Here is a 19,629-nt window from a genome sequence, read left to right as displayed (position 1 = left end):
AGACTGATCAAAGAAGATAAGTTATAGCATCTTATGACTCTAGTTGGATTTTATATTTTTGTTAGTCATTTAAATAACCTGGTGCCATAAGGACATATTTGACAGCTGTGGCTAAAATGATTGAAGAAAATACTTAATAAACTATTCCTCAAGTCAGAACAGTAGGACGGAAACAGCATGCTGTAGCAAGACAACACAGGAGTGTGGGCCTAGAGGTAAATTAAGCAAGCATCCCTCACTCGGATGATAATTGTGTTGGCACCAGAGCGCTTGTGTATCACTGAATCATGCTCTTAAAGAGGCAGTTGGTACTTAAAAAGAAATCATCTTGGAGAACAGGGCAAGGCTTTTCTGGTCGGGTGATTTTTTTCCAAGCAAGGACATGCTTTACTAGGAAAACTTCTTTCTGAGCTCCTTAATAATCAACTGTGCCATTTAAGGAAAGCCATAAGGAGGTATATTCACTAGCAGAGAAATGTAAAGTTGAAAAATTTCTAAACTCATCTGTGATTTTTGTTTTCTGCCCAAATTAACATTTCAGTAGTGGTCACACCAGTCAAGCGCACAGCTCTCTAAACGCGCAAAGAAATGGAGATCGTGGTGGTCCTCCTTCAGTCATCAAATTAGCACTTTTCCATATTTCTCCTTCATGTTGCCATTCTCAAGTTTTACACACATTTATGGCATTTACACAGTAGGGGATATTTAAGATATTTTCAAAGAGCCAACAGCTCTAAACAAAATGAGTGCTACTGAAATGTGTCCTTTACCGCATTAAAGAAGCATATTCCTCTGTATAGCCCTGCTTATATGTAACTATGTGATGGGAAGCTTGGGAAAATATACAGGAGGTTTCAGGTATAATCCCTCTGCCTCTGTACCAATGGAGATAAAATCGTATTCTCCCACTCTTAGAAATCTGAGCTTCATATTCACCAAACCTTTGAACCACTGTGAAATAGGTGATCAGCTGACATCATCCTTGTTTTCAAGATGAAGATGGACGCCTCATTTTCAAAGGAAGTCCGTCAGATCACAGCATAAGCAAACGCCCTTTGGTGCTTTAGCCCTCAGGCACAGAGCAGCCAAGAATTATTTCCAAACCGCACTGCTTAGAGTGGAGACTGAAAACTGCCCAGCTAACCTCCTTCCCACTGGTTCCTGAGGAGGAGAGGAATGGACGGCAGACCGCTGAGTGTTCAATGTGAAAGTCTTGGATGAGGCTTAGAACCCAGCAGAGGCTAACAGATAGTAGCATTTGCAGCACAAAAGAAGCCATTGCAGAGATTTTCTTAGTATTCCACAGGCCCTGTCCTCCCAATCCATCACTACCACTGACACTTAACCATGTACAACAACCACCATTCTGATTATGCTCACAGCCCCTGTGGGTCAGGAATTCTGATGCTGTGCAGTGGAAGTGGCTTGTCTGATCCATGATGTCGGCCTCAACTGGGAGACTAAAGCTGCTGGGGATGGCACAGTTGGCTGGAGTTGGAGTCACCTGGCGGCTTCTTCTCACAGGTCTGGTGCCTAGGCTGGGACCAGCCATGGCCCTTAAACAGAACAGCTACACGTGGCCAGGCTCCCTGACATCATGGCAGCCTCAGACTTCGTACATTGCACTCAGAACTGCAGAGGATGGTGCTCCAGAGGACAGGACACAACCTTGCCTCCAAATTCACATAGCCTCACTTCTGCCAGATTCCACTGGTCAGAGCAGTCATAAGTTCAGATTCAAGGGATGGGGACATAGCCCCCCACCACCACCAGTTCTCAATGGTAGGAGTGTCACAAAATTGGTGGCGGTATTTTAAAACAACCCCAGGCCCCTTCTCCGTAGAATTGCAACAGCCCTTTGTCCTGGAATCCTCAGAAGAATTATGTTATAATTCGATTATGATTGGATTCTAATTATGTTCTCAGACTTTGCTCCCCACCATCCAGTTCAAGGACAAGGGCTTGGGGCTCCACCTACGTCTCATTACCTCTGAAATCACCGGGTCAGTCAGGAAAGAGAAGAGTGCTGGGGCATATGGAAAACATTCACCCGGTGGGCCCCGGGGCTGTCTGGGAAGCTTGTACGTGTTAAGGGACAGCTGTTAGTTCCAACTGAAGGTAGGAATGAAATCTTTGTATTTTCAGATCTTCCCATTTTAATGTGAAACTGGATTTTTAAATGTTGGTGCACGTTGTTTTAAACACATGCTGTGGCCCACCAAGCACATTTACTGGCTGCATCAGATTTTTGACCTGGAGCCTCCAAGGGTCCAGGCTTGTGCTCCTGTCTGTGCTGGCTCTGAACCCCTCTCATGAAGGCCCAGGACTCATGGAACAAGGCAATATTGAAGATTGCACATTTGTGTTGACACGCAGAAGTCTCCACACTGGGTTCTGGGATGCCCCTCCTTCAGATACTACGAACTTTGAATAGTAGTTGTAGATCCTCTAGCTGAGAATCTACGTTTTTCTCAGTACGTGGAAGGCGTCCTTCTCTATCTGCAGTCAGCGGTACGTGGCCGCATCCTAGTGCATTAATTATATGCGTGATATACGTAAGCCCCGTTGGCTAAGGAGCGGACCTTTAACGCTTAGCTGGATAAAACTGAAGGAGGAGGATTGGCTTGTAGTTTGTATTCTCAGCTCTTCTCAGTATTTGTTAGAATTTAAACTTGTCCTAAGCATGAGATCTGTTTGAAATAGAGGCAGGAAAAATACATATTTATGTATATGTACTTCAGTTTAGTATTTGAGACCTTACAATTACCAATTATTACTATAAAGACAAAATTAAAAGTATAGGAAAATAGAAAGACCAAGAAGAGATTTAAGGAATCTCAAGCTAAAGCTTTGTTTTTCTTTCAGCCTTCCTTGAACTAATCATTGGCTGAGTTTATAAATAACCCCCTCCCACCAAGAAGAAATGTCCTAGTGGCACCGGCCAAACAGGATGAAGCACACTGAATCCTCTTCATTTTCGTTTTTGTAACTTAGGTCTTCGTGAAAACTTTCCTGTGCAGTGTAAGTCTCTCGGGTTCTATTCATTTTCACCTCTGGGGGAAGCCAGGAGTGGGGAGAGATGGGTATATGCCTCATTTTAACCACAGTAATTGATTTTAAAGGTGACACTATCCTGAGTACCTTAGATGCCCTGGAGGGGGTGGGATTAGTTGTTTTTCTCTTGGTGGTGGTGAAATTTCAATGATTTTTTTCAATATGCAGTAGAGCTTTCATTCTTCACGGTAAAGATGCATGGTAAGATCTAAACACAGGCAGCTGCTGGTGGGACACTCTTTATTTCTCCTTTGTCCTACCTTTAAAAAACAAAAGAGAGAGAGAGAGAGAAATCAAGAATATTTCCAGAGAATCTCTTCTGGAAAACCTCAGGTCTGACAGTAGGGAAGTGAGGGGGAGGGGCTTTGTCCAGATGGTGTCCTGGGTCACGGTTCTCTTCTTACAGAACCCTGGAAGTGGTCACCCGGCCTTCCCCCGTGGGCCCCACCTTGGAATAGGTCTTTCAGTCTGTAGCTTCGCATATCACTTCACAGGCCTCCCTACTCTACAGCACCCAGGCCTGCCAGGATCTGCCCGCCACCTCTAGGACAACTTCCTGTTGAAAGAGACTCTGGAAGCAGGCTGCTGTGTCTTGAAAGCTGGTTCGTTACTTTAAGATATACCTCTTCATCAGATGAATTTCTCTTTTGCATACATATTTAAACATGAGCCGTGCACTCAGAAAAACTAACCATAGAAGGTGACTAGCCCATAATAAGCACTCAGTGAAGAGTAAATCTATAAATTAAAAAAAGCTTAAAATATGGCATGATATATTATTGAAGGAAAGGATTGCAATTATAAACATCACATTTAACTCTCTAAAGTGCAGCGCCTGTGATGCAGCTAGTTGTTCTTGTTCTGTGACTGATTCAAACTTGTGACACATTAGCCCGGCACATCTTGGGTACGTACCTGCATGTGCTGCCACGCAGGCTGGGACTTAGGGCAGCTCGAGGAGTAGCCTAAGAGGATCTTGGAGACAGAACGTTCCAGTTCCTTGAGCAATGCCCAGAGCATGGCTCCATGTAGAGCGTGTGACAGCGTTGCTACATCTAATTGCTGTATCATATTTATAAGCGTGTGATGGCACAGAGCACAAGAAATTTCATTATGTCTCTGGCAAATTCATATTGAAAGGAAGGACAGATGGTTGAAAACAGCCATAAAATATTCTATTACATGTCTGAAAATCATTAGACAGTAGTTAAAGAGATGTTATTAATGGATCAGATTCACTTGGGGAGTCATGTTTCTGTAATGCACATTAAAGCAATGATGCTTCTGGTGGTATTTTTAATGTAATCAGGGCCAAAGACAAACATGTCTTCCTGTGTAATTAGAAAATGGATTTATCGACAGTTAAGGAGCTGCTGTGCAGCTCAGCTCTCCATCATCTGGGAGGTTATTGTTTTAATCTCCTACCACCAAGGAGGAAAGCGTAACAGTGCTACAGCCCTGGAGGTCACAGAAACAATGCCATGTTGTTTTATTGATATATTCTGAGGAGATGGGGAAGAGGTCCAATTATTATTTCTGAAAATCATCAAAAGCCCCTTTTTAAAAACCCATAGATAACTAACCAATTTGTGAACTATGAATGAATAATTTGAACCCCCCGAGTGCTTTAACATGTCCTTTAGAATTAATACAAACATCAGCATTTTGACTCTGTGAGCGTGAGAATGATTTTGGTGTCCGTTTTATGGCTGAGTGACAAACAGCATATCTATAAGATGTTGGGGAGCCCTTTAGGCCAGGTATAGCCACGTGATGTGGTCCCCACTCTGCAGAGCAGAACATGCAGCCCTGTGGGTCCATATGTCAGAATCACAGGTTGTTCAGTGCTTGGGGAGTGAGGCTTTCCTTAGGGCATCTCACATTGCAAAACAGGATGGGGCAGTGAAATGAATCCAGCAACAGAACAAAAGGACTGGAGGAGTTCAAAGAGCTGGGATCGTTGTTCTCACGGGTCCAGGGCCTCCTGCCACTCAGAGTTGTCTGCAAATGCTCTCTCCTCCGCTCTTTCTTTTCCTGGGCGTTCTGAACTTGCTGCCCTTCAGACTATGCTCTTCCCTACAGGAGCAGCGTGAGTTTCAGCCTGCTTTCCCAGAACATGGGAGAGCCTGGGTTTGTAGCACGTTTTCACTTGTTCCCTTTTACATCAGCTGCCGACCTGTGGCTTCCAGGTAGGCCTGTAATCACATAGTTGGTGGGTCGCCAGAACCCCTTGGGGAGTGGGCAGGAGTTCCTTCATGCAGCCCGTAAGCTCACGCTGTGTGGATCAGGAGTGCCTCTCCTGTAGCATTCGACCTGGAGCTACAGATGCTGGCAGCAGTCCTGGCAATGTCCCCACATGGCTGCGTGGGCCTCACAGGTAGATTTGTGCACTTGTTCCAGTGGCATGGCGATTTTTGTGTCCTGGACTAGGAACTGATAACCTCTAAGTAGGTTTCCCCCCATGTTACTGTAAGGAAAGGACCCGCAGCTCTCTTCTTTTTGGTGATGCAGCAGAATGAGGGTAGAATTATAAATGAAGAATGGAAGTGGGATCAGTTGAACTCACATGCAATTGTGACCACTTAATCACTTGAGATAATTTTTAATTACTTATGCAAATATATGTGAGATTGAATCCAGATGTCAAATAAATATTTAGTTATCAAAAAAAAAAAATCATCTCCCAACAAAGTAAAGCCCAGGACCACGTGGCTTCTCTGGTGAATTTTACCAAACATTTAAAGAAGAATTAACACCAGTCCTTCTCAAACTCTTCCCAAAATTTGAAGAAGACAGAACACTCCCAAACTCATTTTATAAGACCAGTATTACCCTGATACCAAAGCCAGATGAGGACACTATAAGACAATAAAACTACAGAGACTTCCCTGGTGGTCCAGTGGCTAAGACTCTGCGCTTCCAATGCAGGGGGCCCAGGTTCAATCCCTGGTCAGTGAAAAGGATCCCACATGCCGCAACAAAGATCCACGTGCCACAACTGACATGGCGCAGCCAAATAAATAAGTAAATATTAAAAACAAGAAACTACAGACTAATATCCCTGATGAATATAAATGCAAAAATTCTCAGTAAAATACTAGCAAACCAAATTCAGCAGCACATTAAAAGGATCATTCACCATGATCAAGTGGGATTTAATCCAAGGATGCAGGGATGGTTCACCATATGCAAATCAATCAATGTGATACATCACATTAATAGAATGAAAGAAAAAATCATATGATCATGATAAGAGACACAGAGAAGGCATTTAACAAAATTCAGCATCTGTTCATGATAAAAATTTAACAAATTAGGCATAGAAGGAACATACTTCAACATAATAAAGGCCATATATGATAAGCCCACAGCTAACATCATACTCAATGGTGAAGGTTTGCAAGCTTTTCCTCTGAGATCAGGAGGAAGACAAGGATGCCCACTTTCACCACTCCTTTTCAGCACAGTAGTAGAAATCCTTGCCAGTGCACTCAGGCAAGAAAAGGAAATAAAGAGGCATCAGAATTGGAAAGGAAGAAATAAAATTGTCTCTATTTGCAGATTTTATATATAGAAAATACTGTAGACTCCACCAAAGAACTGTTAGATCTAGTCAGTGAATTAAATAAAGTTGCAGGATAAAAAATTAGCATGTAAAAATCAGTAGCATTTCTAAACACTAAGAACAGGTTATCTGAAAAAGAAATGAAATGATCCCATTCACAATAGCATCAAAAAGCAATAAAATACTTAGGAATAATATTAACCAAGAAGGTGAAAGATCTCTACTCTGAAAACTACAAGACACTGATGAAAGAAATCAAAGAAGACACAAATAAGTGGAAAGGTATCCCATGTTCATGGACTAGAAGAATTAATATTGCTAAAGTGTCAGTACTACCAAAAGCCATCTATGAATTCAGTGTAATCCCTATCAAGATTCCAGTGGCATTTTTTTACAGACGTAGGAAAAATAATCCTGCAATGTGTATAGAGCCACAGAAGACCCTATATAGTCAAAGCAATCTTGAGAAAGAAGAACAAAGATAGAGGCATCACACTTTATGGTTCCAAGCTATACTGTAAAGCTATAGAAATTAGAACAGTACAGTACTGATGTAAAAACCAACAAATAGATCAACAGAATAGAATCCAGAGCCCAGAAATAAACTCAGGGATATAGGGCCGACTAATATTTGACAAGGGAACCAAGAATACTCAATGGAGAAAAGTCTCTTCAATAAATGGTACTGGGAGAATTGACTATTCACATGTAAAAGAATGAAACTAAACCCCTATCTTACACCACTCACAAAAATTAATTCAAAATGGGTTAGACAAAAATGTAAGACCTTGGGCTTCCCTGGTGGCGCAGTGGTTGAGAGTCCACCTGCCGATGCAGGGGACATGGGTTTGTGCCCCAGTCCGGGAGGGTCCCACATGCTGCGGAGCGGCTGGGCCCATGAGCCATGGCCACTGGGTCTGCGCGTCCAGAGCCTGTGCTCCGCAGTGGGAGAGGCCACAACAGTGAGAGGCCCACGTACCGCCAAAAAAAAAAAAAAAAAAAAAGTAAGACCTGAAACCATGAAACTTTTAGAAATAAGCATAGGAAAAATGCTCCTTGACATGGGTCTTTTTTTTTTTTCTTCTGGATATGCCACCTAAAACACAAACAACAAAATAATAAATAAATAAGTGGGACTACATCAAACTAAAAAGGTTTTGCACAGCAAAAGAAACAATCAACAAAGTGAAAAGACAGCCTACAGAATGGGAGAATATATTTGCAAGCCATACATCTGATAAGGGGTTAATATCCAAAATATATAAAGAACTCATATAGCTCAATAGCAGAAAAGCAAATAATTCAGTTTAAAAGTGAATAGACAAATAGTCAAAAGACCTGAATAGACATTTTTCCAAAGAAGACAAATGGCCAACAAGTACGTGAAAAGATGCTCAACATCACTAATCATTAGGGAAATGTAAATCAAAACGACAGTGAGATATCATCTTACGCCTATTAGAATGGCCATCATCAAAGAAACAAGATGAGTGCTGGAGAGGATGTGGAGAAAAGGGAACCCTTGTGCACTGTTGGTGGGAATGTGAATTGGTGCAGCCACTATGGAAAACAGTATGGAGGTTCCTCAAAAAATTAAAATAGAACTACCATATGATCCAGCAATTCCACTTCTGGGAATATATCCAAATGAGACAAAAACACTAACTCGAAAAGGTACCTGCACCCCCATGTTCATTGCAGCATTATTTACAATAGCCAAGACGTGGAAACAGCGTAAGTGTCCATTGACAAATGAACGGGTGAGAAAATGTGGGGTGGGTGGATGGATATACATATATATATATATATAATTCAGCCATGAAAAACAAGGAAATGATGCTGTTGGCAACAACATGGATGGACCTAGAGAATCCTCTCCTGAAATTCTGCTCCATAACCACTATTGAGTCCCTTAAACTGGAGCTCCTTCAGCCTGCCCAGCTGTCGTTTTCTGCTTCTCCCGTCCCCGGCCCTGGACGGTGGTCACATTTGTCCATCATCCCTGAGTACCTTCCCCCCCAGCGCCCTGGCTGGCCACTCCTTCAGAGCTTCTCTCACCATGTCGGGAGTTGCTTCACCTTGGAGCTTCCCCTCTCTCACCGGTCATCCCTCCTCTGAACCCGCAGAAGTCACACAACAGATGCAGAGAGCCAGAAATACATTGGTCTTGGTTTTTCTTGTCATTTATGTTGAATTTTTTTTAAATACTGAAAATTTTTGAAAAAATAATATAATGGAAACCCATATGCCTGTATCATGATTGACCAGGTGTTAGCATTTGCCATGTTCACTCCCTCTCGCTCACTTGCACGTCCTCTTGCCCTGCTCCTCTCTTTCTCTGTCACTATTACTGTCGCTTTGTATATTTTTTCCTGACCCATTTGAACATCAGTTGCACACTTGACACCTTGCCCCTAAATTTTTCAACATGTGCCTCCCAAGAACAAGCACGTTCTCCTTCATGCACGCCGTGCCGGCATCACACCCACGACGTTTACCAAGGATACGGTGATGATGGTACCCATTGACGTGACACACAGTCCGACACAGGTTTCTCCACACTACCCAGTCATACTCCTCCCTCCCCTCCCACTCAGGATCCAATGCAGGCTCCACCCCTGGCTCTGGCCCTATCACCCCTTGCCCCTCCACACCTTTCTTTTGGTCTTTTGTGACCTTTCAGTGTTGAAGAGGCCAAGCCAGTTGTCTTGGATGGTGCCCTGCAATCTGGATTTGTCACTTCACCCTCCTGCTCGGGTTCAAGGGAAACATTTCTGGCAGGAAGAGTGCAGGCACGATGCTGCTGCGTGCTTCCCTCGTCCCCACCTCGGGGGACGCGCGCTGTGGGTTTGTCCCACTGTTAGGGTCGCTATTGATCGTTTGCCTGAGATCTGCTCTTCTCCTTATAATTAGGAAGTGATACTTGAGACCCAAGAAGTGGTTTCCTGTTCTGCAGCAACTTTCCATACAGGCTTAGCCTTCACAGGTAAGGACCCCACCTGAACTAATTATTGCATCAGTGGTTGCACAGGTGATTTCCTGACTAGCTGGCCTTCTAGAAAGAAGGGCTTTTTCTTTCCTCCTCCTCCCTCTTCTCCCCTAATTTTTTGAGTATCACTGTAGACTCAGGTTCTTTTTTATTGGAAACGTTGTGATCTGTTGCCGTCATCGTTCTTCTGGATGCTCACACAGTCCCACACTTGCCAGTGGGAGCCCTTTCCAGCCAAGTCCTCCTCCCTCTGATGCGACCCCGTTAGTCTCTGGGCACTGCCTTGCTCTCTGACACAAGGAGGTTTTTTTGTTTGTTTCTTCCCAATAACACAATACAATTACCTGTTACTTTCTATCCATAGCTGTGTTTTGTCAGGAGAGCCAACTATTTTTAAAAAGCAAACAAAAACTGTGTGCCCCATTCACAGCTAAAAATAAAATGCAGTGTATTTCTCCAGAAATGGATTTCTGGATCAAAGCCCAGCTACTAATAACCCAGATAAACTGGCACTGCCTCTCGGGGAAGAGTAGACCGTTATGGAATATCTGACTCGGCCTTGTTGGTGTGCGACAAGCTCTTCCAGGACAGCAGAGAAAGGCAGATGAGTTGTATGTGTAACTCGGCATGTAACACATTCACCAGTGGCGCTCTGATAAGGTCCACTGTGTGCCAGACACCGTGCAGGTGCTTTTGCAGAGGTCAGAGGAGATGCGACCAGCTGAAAAGGAGAAATGAGCCGATACACGACAGTGTGCTTATTGGTGTTACAGGAATTAATAGGGGAAGAGGAAGTGCCGAGCAGAATACAGGGGAGTTGGTCTATGAAGGAGCGCAGAGTGAAGGGGAACTTTGCATGGATGGGTATTTGTGTGTTACTGCAGGCCAGACAGTTCCCACACGTCCAGCTGTTAAGTGATTGATTGTCTCTGTGCCTCGGTGTGGGGAAGGGGGCGGCGCGGGGGGAGGCGTGGGCAGAGGGATTAGAGAGGAGGAAATTCAAGAAGTTATGAAACTCAGACCAGCCTTTTGCTTTACCTGTGCTCCAGTCTCATCTGGTGGTTGTGATGCTAGCGGGTATCCTAATAGGGGTTACTTCTGGGGTAAGAGAACTTGTTTTTCTCCCTTCTGTGTGGCAGATATCCTGGAACAAAGAGGGCAAATAGGAAACCCCACTTGCTACCCCACCCCAAGTCAACAAAGATAATAGAACACTGTGAAAGAAAATGAGGAGTAACTGCATGATAGGTTCGGCTTGAAATCACGACATGGCTTCTTTAAACAACCATCATTTGTCTCAGTGCCGCACTGTTTAGATCATGATATGATTAGCTTGGGTAACTTCTTTGCTTTTAAATGAAACCTTTAAATGTTTAATGTGGTTTAAAAAGTTTTTCCACAGACAGCTCTCAACGCCATCAGGAATCTCTGTTTGGTGATGGTAGTTGTGTTGTATTCCTTTAAAATTCTTTTTTTTTTTTAATGTATTACCAAAGCTGAACGAAATATTCTTCAGGTAGCTCTTTCATAGCACTGGATATTCTAGCGTATGAGAATTTATTTTCTTCCACTCTAAGGAATGCTGTTATTTTTATTGAAACTTGAATTATAATTGTATTATAATTTTACAATTAAGAAAGAAAACTAAAACTGTCCATCTAGCCTTTCAGCTTACTGCTTTTGTTAGCAGTTTCAGCTTTTTCCATAACTCTCAGTTTCATTTTAAAATTTCGTTTAGTGGATTATAGAAATGTGAGCCTCAGTCACAGTAGCATATTTCCTGGTTATAAGAGACTAAAAGGAAACAAGCTAGCATTCTAAGTTTTGGGGAAATTTTGTGATGTCATGTGTAAAAATGAATGTCCTGGAATTCTGTACTTGCATCCACTGATTAGTTTAGTACTGACACAAAAGTAGAGAAAAACAAATTAGTACAATCAGATATTAACATAATTAATCTGCAAAATGATAGCTAAAGGGATACTTAAAGATGCCGTTCATTTTTCATGATATCACATTTCTTTGAAAAATAAACACAGACATACGCTTGTGTCCATAGTAAAGCTACTGCTGAATCACTGTAACAGGTAGGAATAATAAGTGGTGATTTGAATGGGAAATTAAGACAAACTCATTGAAACCAGTGCCTCATATCTTTTATTTCTCCATTTTCACATCTAAAATACAGGTAAAGAAAGTGCTTCTAATTAGATGCTTACAGAGTTCAACATGCTTGGTCGAAAGATAAAAATGCCCGGGGAGTTCCCTGGTGGCCTAGTGGTTAGGATTCTGGGCTTTCACTACCGTGGCCTGGGTTCAATCCCTGGTCAGGCAACTGAGATCTCGCAAGCTGTGCGGTGCAACCAAAAAAAAAAAAAAGTAAAAAAGAAAGATAAAAATGCCCAAAGGTGCTGCATTTAAACTGATCTCCAAATCTGAAAGCTTCTGTAGAGCAGTTCCCTTTTCTTGTTGTTTTTTTTTAAGATGAAGGAGATTAAGAGGGACAAACCTCCAGTGATAGAATAAATAAGCCATGGGGATATGACACACAGCATAAGAAATATGGTGAGTAATTTTTAAGAACTTTGTATGGTGACAGATGGTTAGTAGATTTTCCGTGGTAATCACTGCATAATACATGCAAATGCCAAATCACTGTGTAGTATACCTGAAACTAACATAATACTGTATGTCAGCAATATTTCAGTGTAAAGAAAAAAGAACTCCCTTTAGATTGTTGGTCATATAAATGCCATGGGAGTGGGGAGGGGCGAACAAGGGAGAGGGAATTATTCAAAAGTGAATCCGTTTTTAAGTGAAAAACTCCAATTATATATTCCTTTTAAAATAATTTTTGTTAAAACATATGTATGTATATAAACAGTCCAGTGTCATAAGAGTGCAGCTCAGTGTGTTTTTATCAACTGAAGACATCCTGTGCTCAGAGCGCAACCAATGCAGGCATATTACCAGCACTCCAGAAGCCCCTCATATTTCCTTGCAGTCACCACATCCCACCAGGGATATAACCACTATCCTGACTCCTCACGTGGATTGGTTTTCCTGCTTTTATACTCTCTGTAATGGAATCTAGCTGCTCTTGCTCAATATTGTTTGAGATCTCTTCATATTCTTGTATTCTGGTATGGATGGTTCCTCCTCCAGGCTGTATATTTTTTCATTTGTGAAGACACCACCAAATGTATTTATCCTTTCTTTTTCTCTTTTTTTAAAGATTAGTGACTCATTGACAGAATTTTTTTTTAATACAGTAGTTTTTATTTTATTTTTTTAATTTTTGGCCACGTCGGGTCTTAGTTGCGGCACATGGGATCTTCGTTGCGGCTCTCAGGCTTCTCTCCAGTTATGGCATGTGGGTTTCCTCTCTCTAGTCGTGGAGTGCGGGGTCCAGGGCGCGTGGGCTCTGTAGTTGTGGTGTGCGGGTTCCAGAGCATATGGCTCTGTAGTTGTGGAGCACGGCCTCCAGAGCACGTGGGTTCTGAAGTTTGCGGCACATGGGCTCTCTAGTTGAGGCGTGCGGGCTCAGTACTTGTAGCATGTGGGCTTAGTTGCCCTGCGGCATGTGGGATCCTAAGTTTTCCGACCAGGGATCGAACCCACGTCCCCTGCATCGGAAGGCGGATTCTTTACCCCTGGACCACCCAGGAAGTCCCTGTTTATCCTTTCTCCTACTGATGGACATTTGGGTAGTTTCCAGTTTGGGGCTCTTTTGAACAGTGCTGTTATGAATGTTCTGGCACTTGTCTGTTGGTGAATGGTCGTTCTAGGAATGGAATTGCTGGGTCATCAGTTTGCATGTGTTCAGCCTTAGAAGGCACTGTCGAGCCTCCACAGTGGATGCCCCAAATTGCATTCCCATCAATCAACAACATATATTCCAGTGGTAGTTCCACGTCCTCTGCAATACTTGGTATTTCTGTGTATTTTCATTTTAGCCAGTCTAATGGATATGGTAGTTTTAATTTTAATTTCTCTAGTGACTCGTGAAGATGAGTACCTTCTCATGTATTTGTGCATGGAGGGATATTTCGTGTTTACAGATTGGAATACCCAAAATTATAAAGGTGTTGGTGTTCTCCAAATTCACGTATAGAGGTGATGCAGTCCCAATCATATTACTAGCAATGGTTTTTTTGTAGAAACTGAGATGTTCATTAAAAAATTCTCATGGAAATTCAGAAGACCAGGGATAGCTAGTGCATACGTAAAGAAAAAGAACTGGCATATTTCCACTACCACATGTAAAACCCCTTCTAAAGCTCTGTTAACTAAGATTGCGTGGCATTGGTACGTGGCTAGGCTACCTGATCAGTGGAACAGAACAGAGTCCAGGAAGAGACCCACTTACATACAGTCACCTGGTTTATGGCAAAGAGGTAACTGCAGTGCACTGGGAAAGGGATAGCCTTTTCAATCAGTGGTGTTCGGTCTGTTGGATAACCATTTGGGGGTGAAAGTATCCTGACCTCTTCCCCATTCATACATAAGAACGGATTGTAGAAAAAAAATGGACTGTAGATTTAAGTGGGAAAGGAAAGACAAGTTTAGAGGTGTTAAAGAAACAAAATTCAACTGAGTAAATTTTAAAGGTTTTATTGCCTTTATTGAAGGACTCATGAATCAGACAGCATTCAGTGTAGCAGACAGAAAAGAGCTCCAAGGGGCTGTACAGAATGAAAGACGTTTATAGGCAGAAGGCAGTGGGAAGAGGGAGCACAGAGTGGTTCGGTTGTGGCAAGGTCACTTCCCTTTAGAGGTGACGGGTCTGTCGGGCAGGCGACCTAATGAGTGCTGATCGGGTGATTCCTGATTGGCTGGTTTAAGATTCCGTTTCTGGGAGAGACCGAAACTATAGCTAAGTCTCCGTTTGGTGGTGTGTGGCTTAGCATAACCAACTCCATTTTGGACCTGTTGTTTTTAACAGAGGAAAACAAAAGAAAACAGCTGCATTACTTTGGAATAGGCAAAGATTTCTTAACTAGGACACAAAAAGTGTGAGCCATAAAAGAAAAAAAATTGAGCTCTACTAAAATTACGGTGTCAAGAGCAATAGTAAGAGAATAAAAAAGCAGAGAAATGGGAGGAAATATCTGGAAAGAGATTCGCATACAGGATATATAAAGAACCCCTACAAATCAGTTTTTAAAAGACTGAAACCAACTCCTAAAAATGGGTAAAAAATGTGAACATTCACTTCACAAAGGTGATATCCAGATGGCCGATTAACTTGGGAGGATTCCCCTTTTGCCACGGGCGGGGGTGTGGTGTTCTACTTCTGATAAGAGAACGTGTGTGTCATTCACATATTCAAATACTTCTTTACTACTGACAGCCTACAGCAGTATGCTTATGCAACATCAAGAATGTGTGTGATTACGTTAACATACAATGTCCTTTAAATATTACTGTTTTAGGCTCATGATGTTTTGATGCTATGGACATGTAAACATGCAGGATCTAAAGGATGCAACAGCAGGAGACACCAGATGGTTTCACACTTACTTATAACCCTAAAGAGAAATTAGCTTTTCCATTAGCATGAACGTGAGCAAAGAGATCCCCCCCTGGGCTTCCCTGGTGGCGCAGTGGTTGAGAGTCCGCCTGCCAATCAGTGCAGGGGACACGGGTTCGTGCCCCGGTCCGAGAGGATCCCACATGCCGCGGAGCGGCTGGGCCCGTGAGCCATGGCCGCTGAGCCTGCGCGTCCAGAGCCTGTGCTCCACAACGGGGGAGGCCACGCAGTGAGAGGCCCGTGTACCGCAAAAAAAAAAAAAAAAAAAAACCGGTTCCCCCGTGCCGCTTGCTCCCCAACTCTCACCCACCCTGCTTCTCTCCCTCTTTCCCTCTCTCCCTCTCTCCCTCTCTCCCTCTCTCCCTCTCTCCCTCTCTCCCTCCCTCCCCCCTCCCCCCTCCCCCTCTCTCCCTCCCTCCCTCCCTCTTTCTCTCTCTCCCTCCCTCTCCCTCCCCCAACTCTGTCTCCCCCCCCCCCCCGCCCCCCAGTCTCTAAGCTATCCCTGACCCACTGCTGGTCACTCATGTCATCTTTAGGGAAATAACGAAAGGACACGGAAGTGGCAGGATAGAGGAGTTAGGAGGCCTGTTGTGTGCTCTGCGTGAACATTTTTTAAAGCTGAAGATTTAATGGTTTGTGTTTTAGGTAAATGAAGTAGGTGTGACCTTGATAGGAGACCAAGTTAAAACCACCTGTTCTAATTCATACTGATGAGGTAGAATCATATGGAGAGCTCCACAGACTTGCTGACCCAGGGGGGTCCGGTGCAGCCTGGACCACGGGAGGCCCAGAAACTCCCTGGGTGATCTGATGTGCAGACGAGGCTGGGATCTGTCCTGGCCAGGAGTCAGGGCACAGTTAACCTGAGACACCTTGACTGTGTTTTGGCTTTACTGGGGGAGGGGGCCTTGTTCTTTCTACGGCTCCTCTCCAGGGAGGATGAGCCCTGGGAATGACTAGCAGGAAGGGGTAAAACTGATACTCTGTAGAGAAGGATTTCCCTCCTTTCCTGATTATCCTGTGAGCAGCGCTAGCTCAGCAGCGAGGCTCTGGCCCAAGAGAGGCCTGGGTTGCTGCTGCATCTGAGAATCCGGCAGTCCTCCCTCCTTGCTTCCCTGCCGCCCACCACGCGGATGAAGGAGTCGTGATTGTAAATCAAGCGCGTCAGTGTTGTGAAAGCACGCAGCTCTGCTGCAGCTTCTTCCTGTGAGAAGCACGACGGTGGTGGCTGTTTTCATTTTTATTTTTAAAATCCCATTGTGAATACAACTATCCTGTAATGAAAATACATCACTAAAATTTTACATAATTCATACAGCCTTTTGTGACTGCTTTTCTCAGTAATTAATATCTTATTTGCTTTCCTCTTCAGTAACCAAAAATCATTGATGTACTGTATTTTAATATTTTATATTACACTGTTTTAACTAATTCCATAAGTTATTCCAAACACTGACCATAAAGGTACTTTGAGAAGGTTATAGACAACAGTTTGAAGACAATGCCATAGAAAAGTCTAAATAAAAGCAAATAAAGGAGGGCTTCCCTGGTGGCGCAGTGGTTGAGAGTCTGCCTGCCGATGTGGGGGATACGGGTTCGTGCCCCGGTCCGGGAAGATCCCACATGCCGCAGAGCGGCTGGGCCCATGAGCCATGGCCGCTGAGCCTGCGTGTCCGGAGCCTGTGCTCCGTAACGGGAGAGGCCACAGCGGTGAGAGGCCCGCGTACCGAAAAAGCAAATAAAGGAAAACTTTTAAAGGTAAATTATACTAATTTATCATTTATCCAGCAGGTTTTTTTTCATATCTTATATTTCTTCTGTTCCTTTACCTGTCTCTTTTGCCAACCAAAAGAAAATGGGAAATAAACTTTTAACCTACAGCCCCTAATCTGATTCTTATTCTTAATATAGCTTTTCACTCACTAGATCAAAATGGCATTCTTTAATAAAAGATATAAATTTATATACCACAAACAATAATTTAGAATGTTTTGATTACCCCATAATTGAGCAGTTTCTTCTAGTTTTAGACATACTGTGTGTATTATCCGATGCAGATTCCCAGCATTTTCACTATGTTGGATAAGACCAGTCGCGTTATAGTCTTCATTTGTCTCCTGGGAGATGTGACTTTCCGTATTGTAAATACAGGATGTAACCATTACTGGATGCCATTTTTCTGATCTGTATCACTTGCTCTGTTTGTTTTGGGAGCATCTTCATCTCTATAAATGTATGACCCAGGTGACGTGGAGGCAGAGGAGGGAAAGGGAAAAGGGAAGAAAATATCTCATGGGCATCAAGCAGATGCCACTTCACAGCTCTGCCTGGTCGAGAACCACGCCCCTGCCAAGCCAGCGTCTGGCCTTGCCCTTCATCTGAGGAAATGGCTGGTGCCCAGCCCAAGAGAGCGGAGCCCAGCTCTGCCAGACGTTGCGGCTCCTGCAGTTTGTGCTTCTCCAGGAGCTCAGAACCTGGTCGGGAAGGGGGGAAAGTTACACACACAGTGGAGCCCAGCTCTGCCAGACGTTGCAGCTCCTGCAGTTTGTACTTCTCCAGGAGCTCAGAATCTGGTCGGGAAGGGGGGAAAGTTACACACACAGGGGGACACGCCTGAAATTAAAGTTCCACTTACTACTGTGAGTTCCAGAAATAGCCGTGCACTAAAGGAGACCAGAGAAAGCACAGAGCACTTCTGGATGGCTGGTCGGCAGACGGCTCCTTCATGGGAAAGGTCAGCCCTAAACTGGAGAGAGGGGATTTCAGAAGGAAAAACAGAAAACAAGATTCCAGGAAAGGCTGATGGCTTAGAATGAGAAGGCCACAGGGAAGATGAGGATATGGGGAAGCAGATGAGCGGCAGGAAAAGTAGATTCCAAGACCTGGCACACGTGCCAGGCGAGCAGGGCCATGTCGATAAATGCCCCACGTCGAGTATTAAGAACTTCGGACTGAGGGGGTCCCGTAAGGCTTCACAGCAGAGGTATGATCTGAGGTGGCTGTAAAGAGAGGTATGGATTTTAAGGAACATTCTTGAGCAGAATGTCAAGGTGAGAAGGCCTGATGCATGTTGGCCTGCCGATGGCGGAATGACAGCTTTCCCCTAGAGGGGCCTTGAGATGGTTTTGGGTGGTGGCAGTGCAGAACCATTAAAAGTGTTCCGTTTCAAAGGCTCCTCTCACCAAGGTCGCCAGCGACCTCTTCGTTATAAATACTGAATAAATTATAATAAAATAATAATTTCCGTCCCGCATCTCGCATGATCTTTCTCGGCTTTTGAGCATGTGTTGACCTCTTTCTCCTGAAAACTCTCTTGCCCTGGTGTCTGAGTTGCCCCCACTTCCCTGGCTCCCCCGTTCACCACCCTCGGTCCCCGCCGTGGCCGCCCTTCTCCGCACGCATCTCCTCATCCACATTCCCACAGCCTGGCCCTCCGCCCGCCCCCCTCCTTCACCCTCTCCAGCCCCGCACTGACCCACCTTCCTACTCAGGTTTCCACCCGTGAGTGCGAGTGCAAACGCCTGCTGTCAGCCTGCCCCAGACCCGGGTCTTCGTGACTGTCCCATGCTGCGACGCCAGGGGTCACGACGACCCCTCTGCTCCCCATTGCTGCACGTCCTGTTCTACACCTGCCTGCACAGTGAGGTGCCGGGACCTTCTTACCACCCACATCTCACTAAAACTGTGAACATGTAAAAAACTCCCACCCCACCTGATGGGCACGTTGCCTCTAGAAATCTTCCCTCCTTCTAGACTTGACCCTCTTCCAACCTAGCAAAGGCAATGACGGTGACTGTATAGACTTGTGCTTGACGGGTGTAACCTCAAATGCCGCATACCAGAGGAAAGAACCTTCCATACGGCCACCTTACCTCACTGTAGCAAGTGCTTTGGAAAAGAATATTGTTATTAATACTGGCTGTGAGCACCTACCAAAGGTTTTTCTGCCCGTATTTGCTTATGCTTCTTGAAATACTTTGAAATATTGATTAATCTTAAATCTACATAAATACGTATGAATATAAGTACGTACATACATAAATACATATGTGGGCATACATGCAGATGGATGGATAGATAAACAGATAAGAATAAAACCTTTGGGGGGATTAGGACTCATTTTTCTTCCTTTTTTTCCTTCTGTCTGAGTCTGTCCCAGTAATAAGCAGAGTGGGACATGCTTTGTGTTGCTGCTGACTTGGAGTCGAGAGCTGCTCCTCTTTTCAAAGACCCGCAGCCTCTTTCCGTCGAATCAGGAGTCATGGCGGCAGCAGGGCCTCTCGCTGCTGTCTTTCCCGTGGGCTTGATTTAGTCCAGCCGGTACCCTCCTCCGGCTCAGGCGCTGTTAAGATGGAGAGATACGTTCAGTTTTAAACGAGCGAACCAAATCTGTCTTCTAAAGAAAAGGAGGAACAGCCTTCTGTGGCATGTCTTTAAATGGATTAATATGTTGATCTTAGAGAAAACGGGAGCCTCCCTCATGTTTTC

General features: G+C 44.1%; 1 protein-coding gene across 2 annotated transcripts in view; it reads left to right on the top strand.

Annotated features, from left to right (window-relative positions):
- LYRM4 (LYR motif containing 4) overlaps window positions 1-19,629 on the top strand; it is a 115,303-nt gene that overhangs the window by 64,157 nt on the left and 31,517 nt on the right. Inside the window, exon 3 of one of the 2 annotated variants that reach the window (XM_067751907.1) lies at window positions 9,533-9,605. The exons of the other annotated variant lie outside the window; for it this stretch is intronic. Coding sequence (XP_067608008.1) covers window positions 9,533-9,605 — 73 coding nt within the window. The remainder of the gene's footprint in view (window positions 1-9,532; window positions 9,606-19,629) is intronic. 2 annotated transcript variants of the gene reach the window in all.

This window comes from Pseudorca crassidens, chromosome 10, assembly GCF_039906515.1.
Source record: "Pseudorca crassidens isolate mPseCra1 chromosome 10, mPseCra1.hap1, whole genome shotgun sequence".
NCBI classification, from domain to species: Eukaryota; Metazoa; Chordata; class Mammalia; order Artiodactyla; family Delphinidae; genus Pseudorca; species Pseudorca crassidens.
The sequence above is the reverse complement of the archived record's forward strand: the minus strand, read 5'-3'. Positions and strand labels throughout refer to the sequence as shown.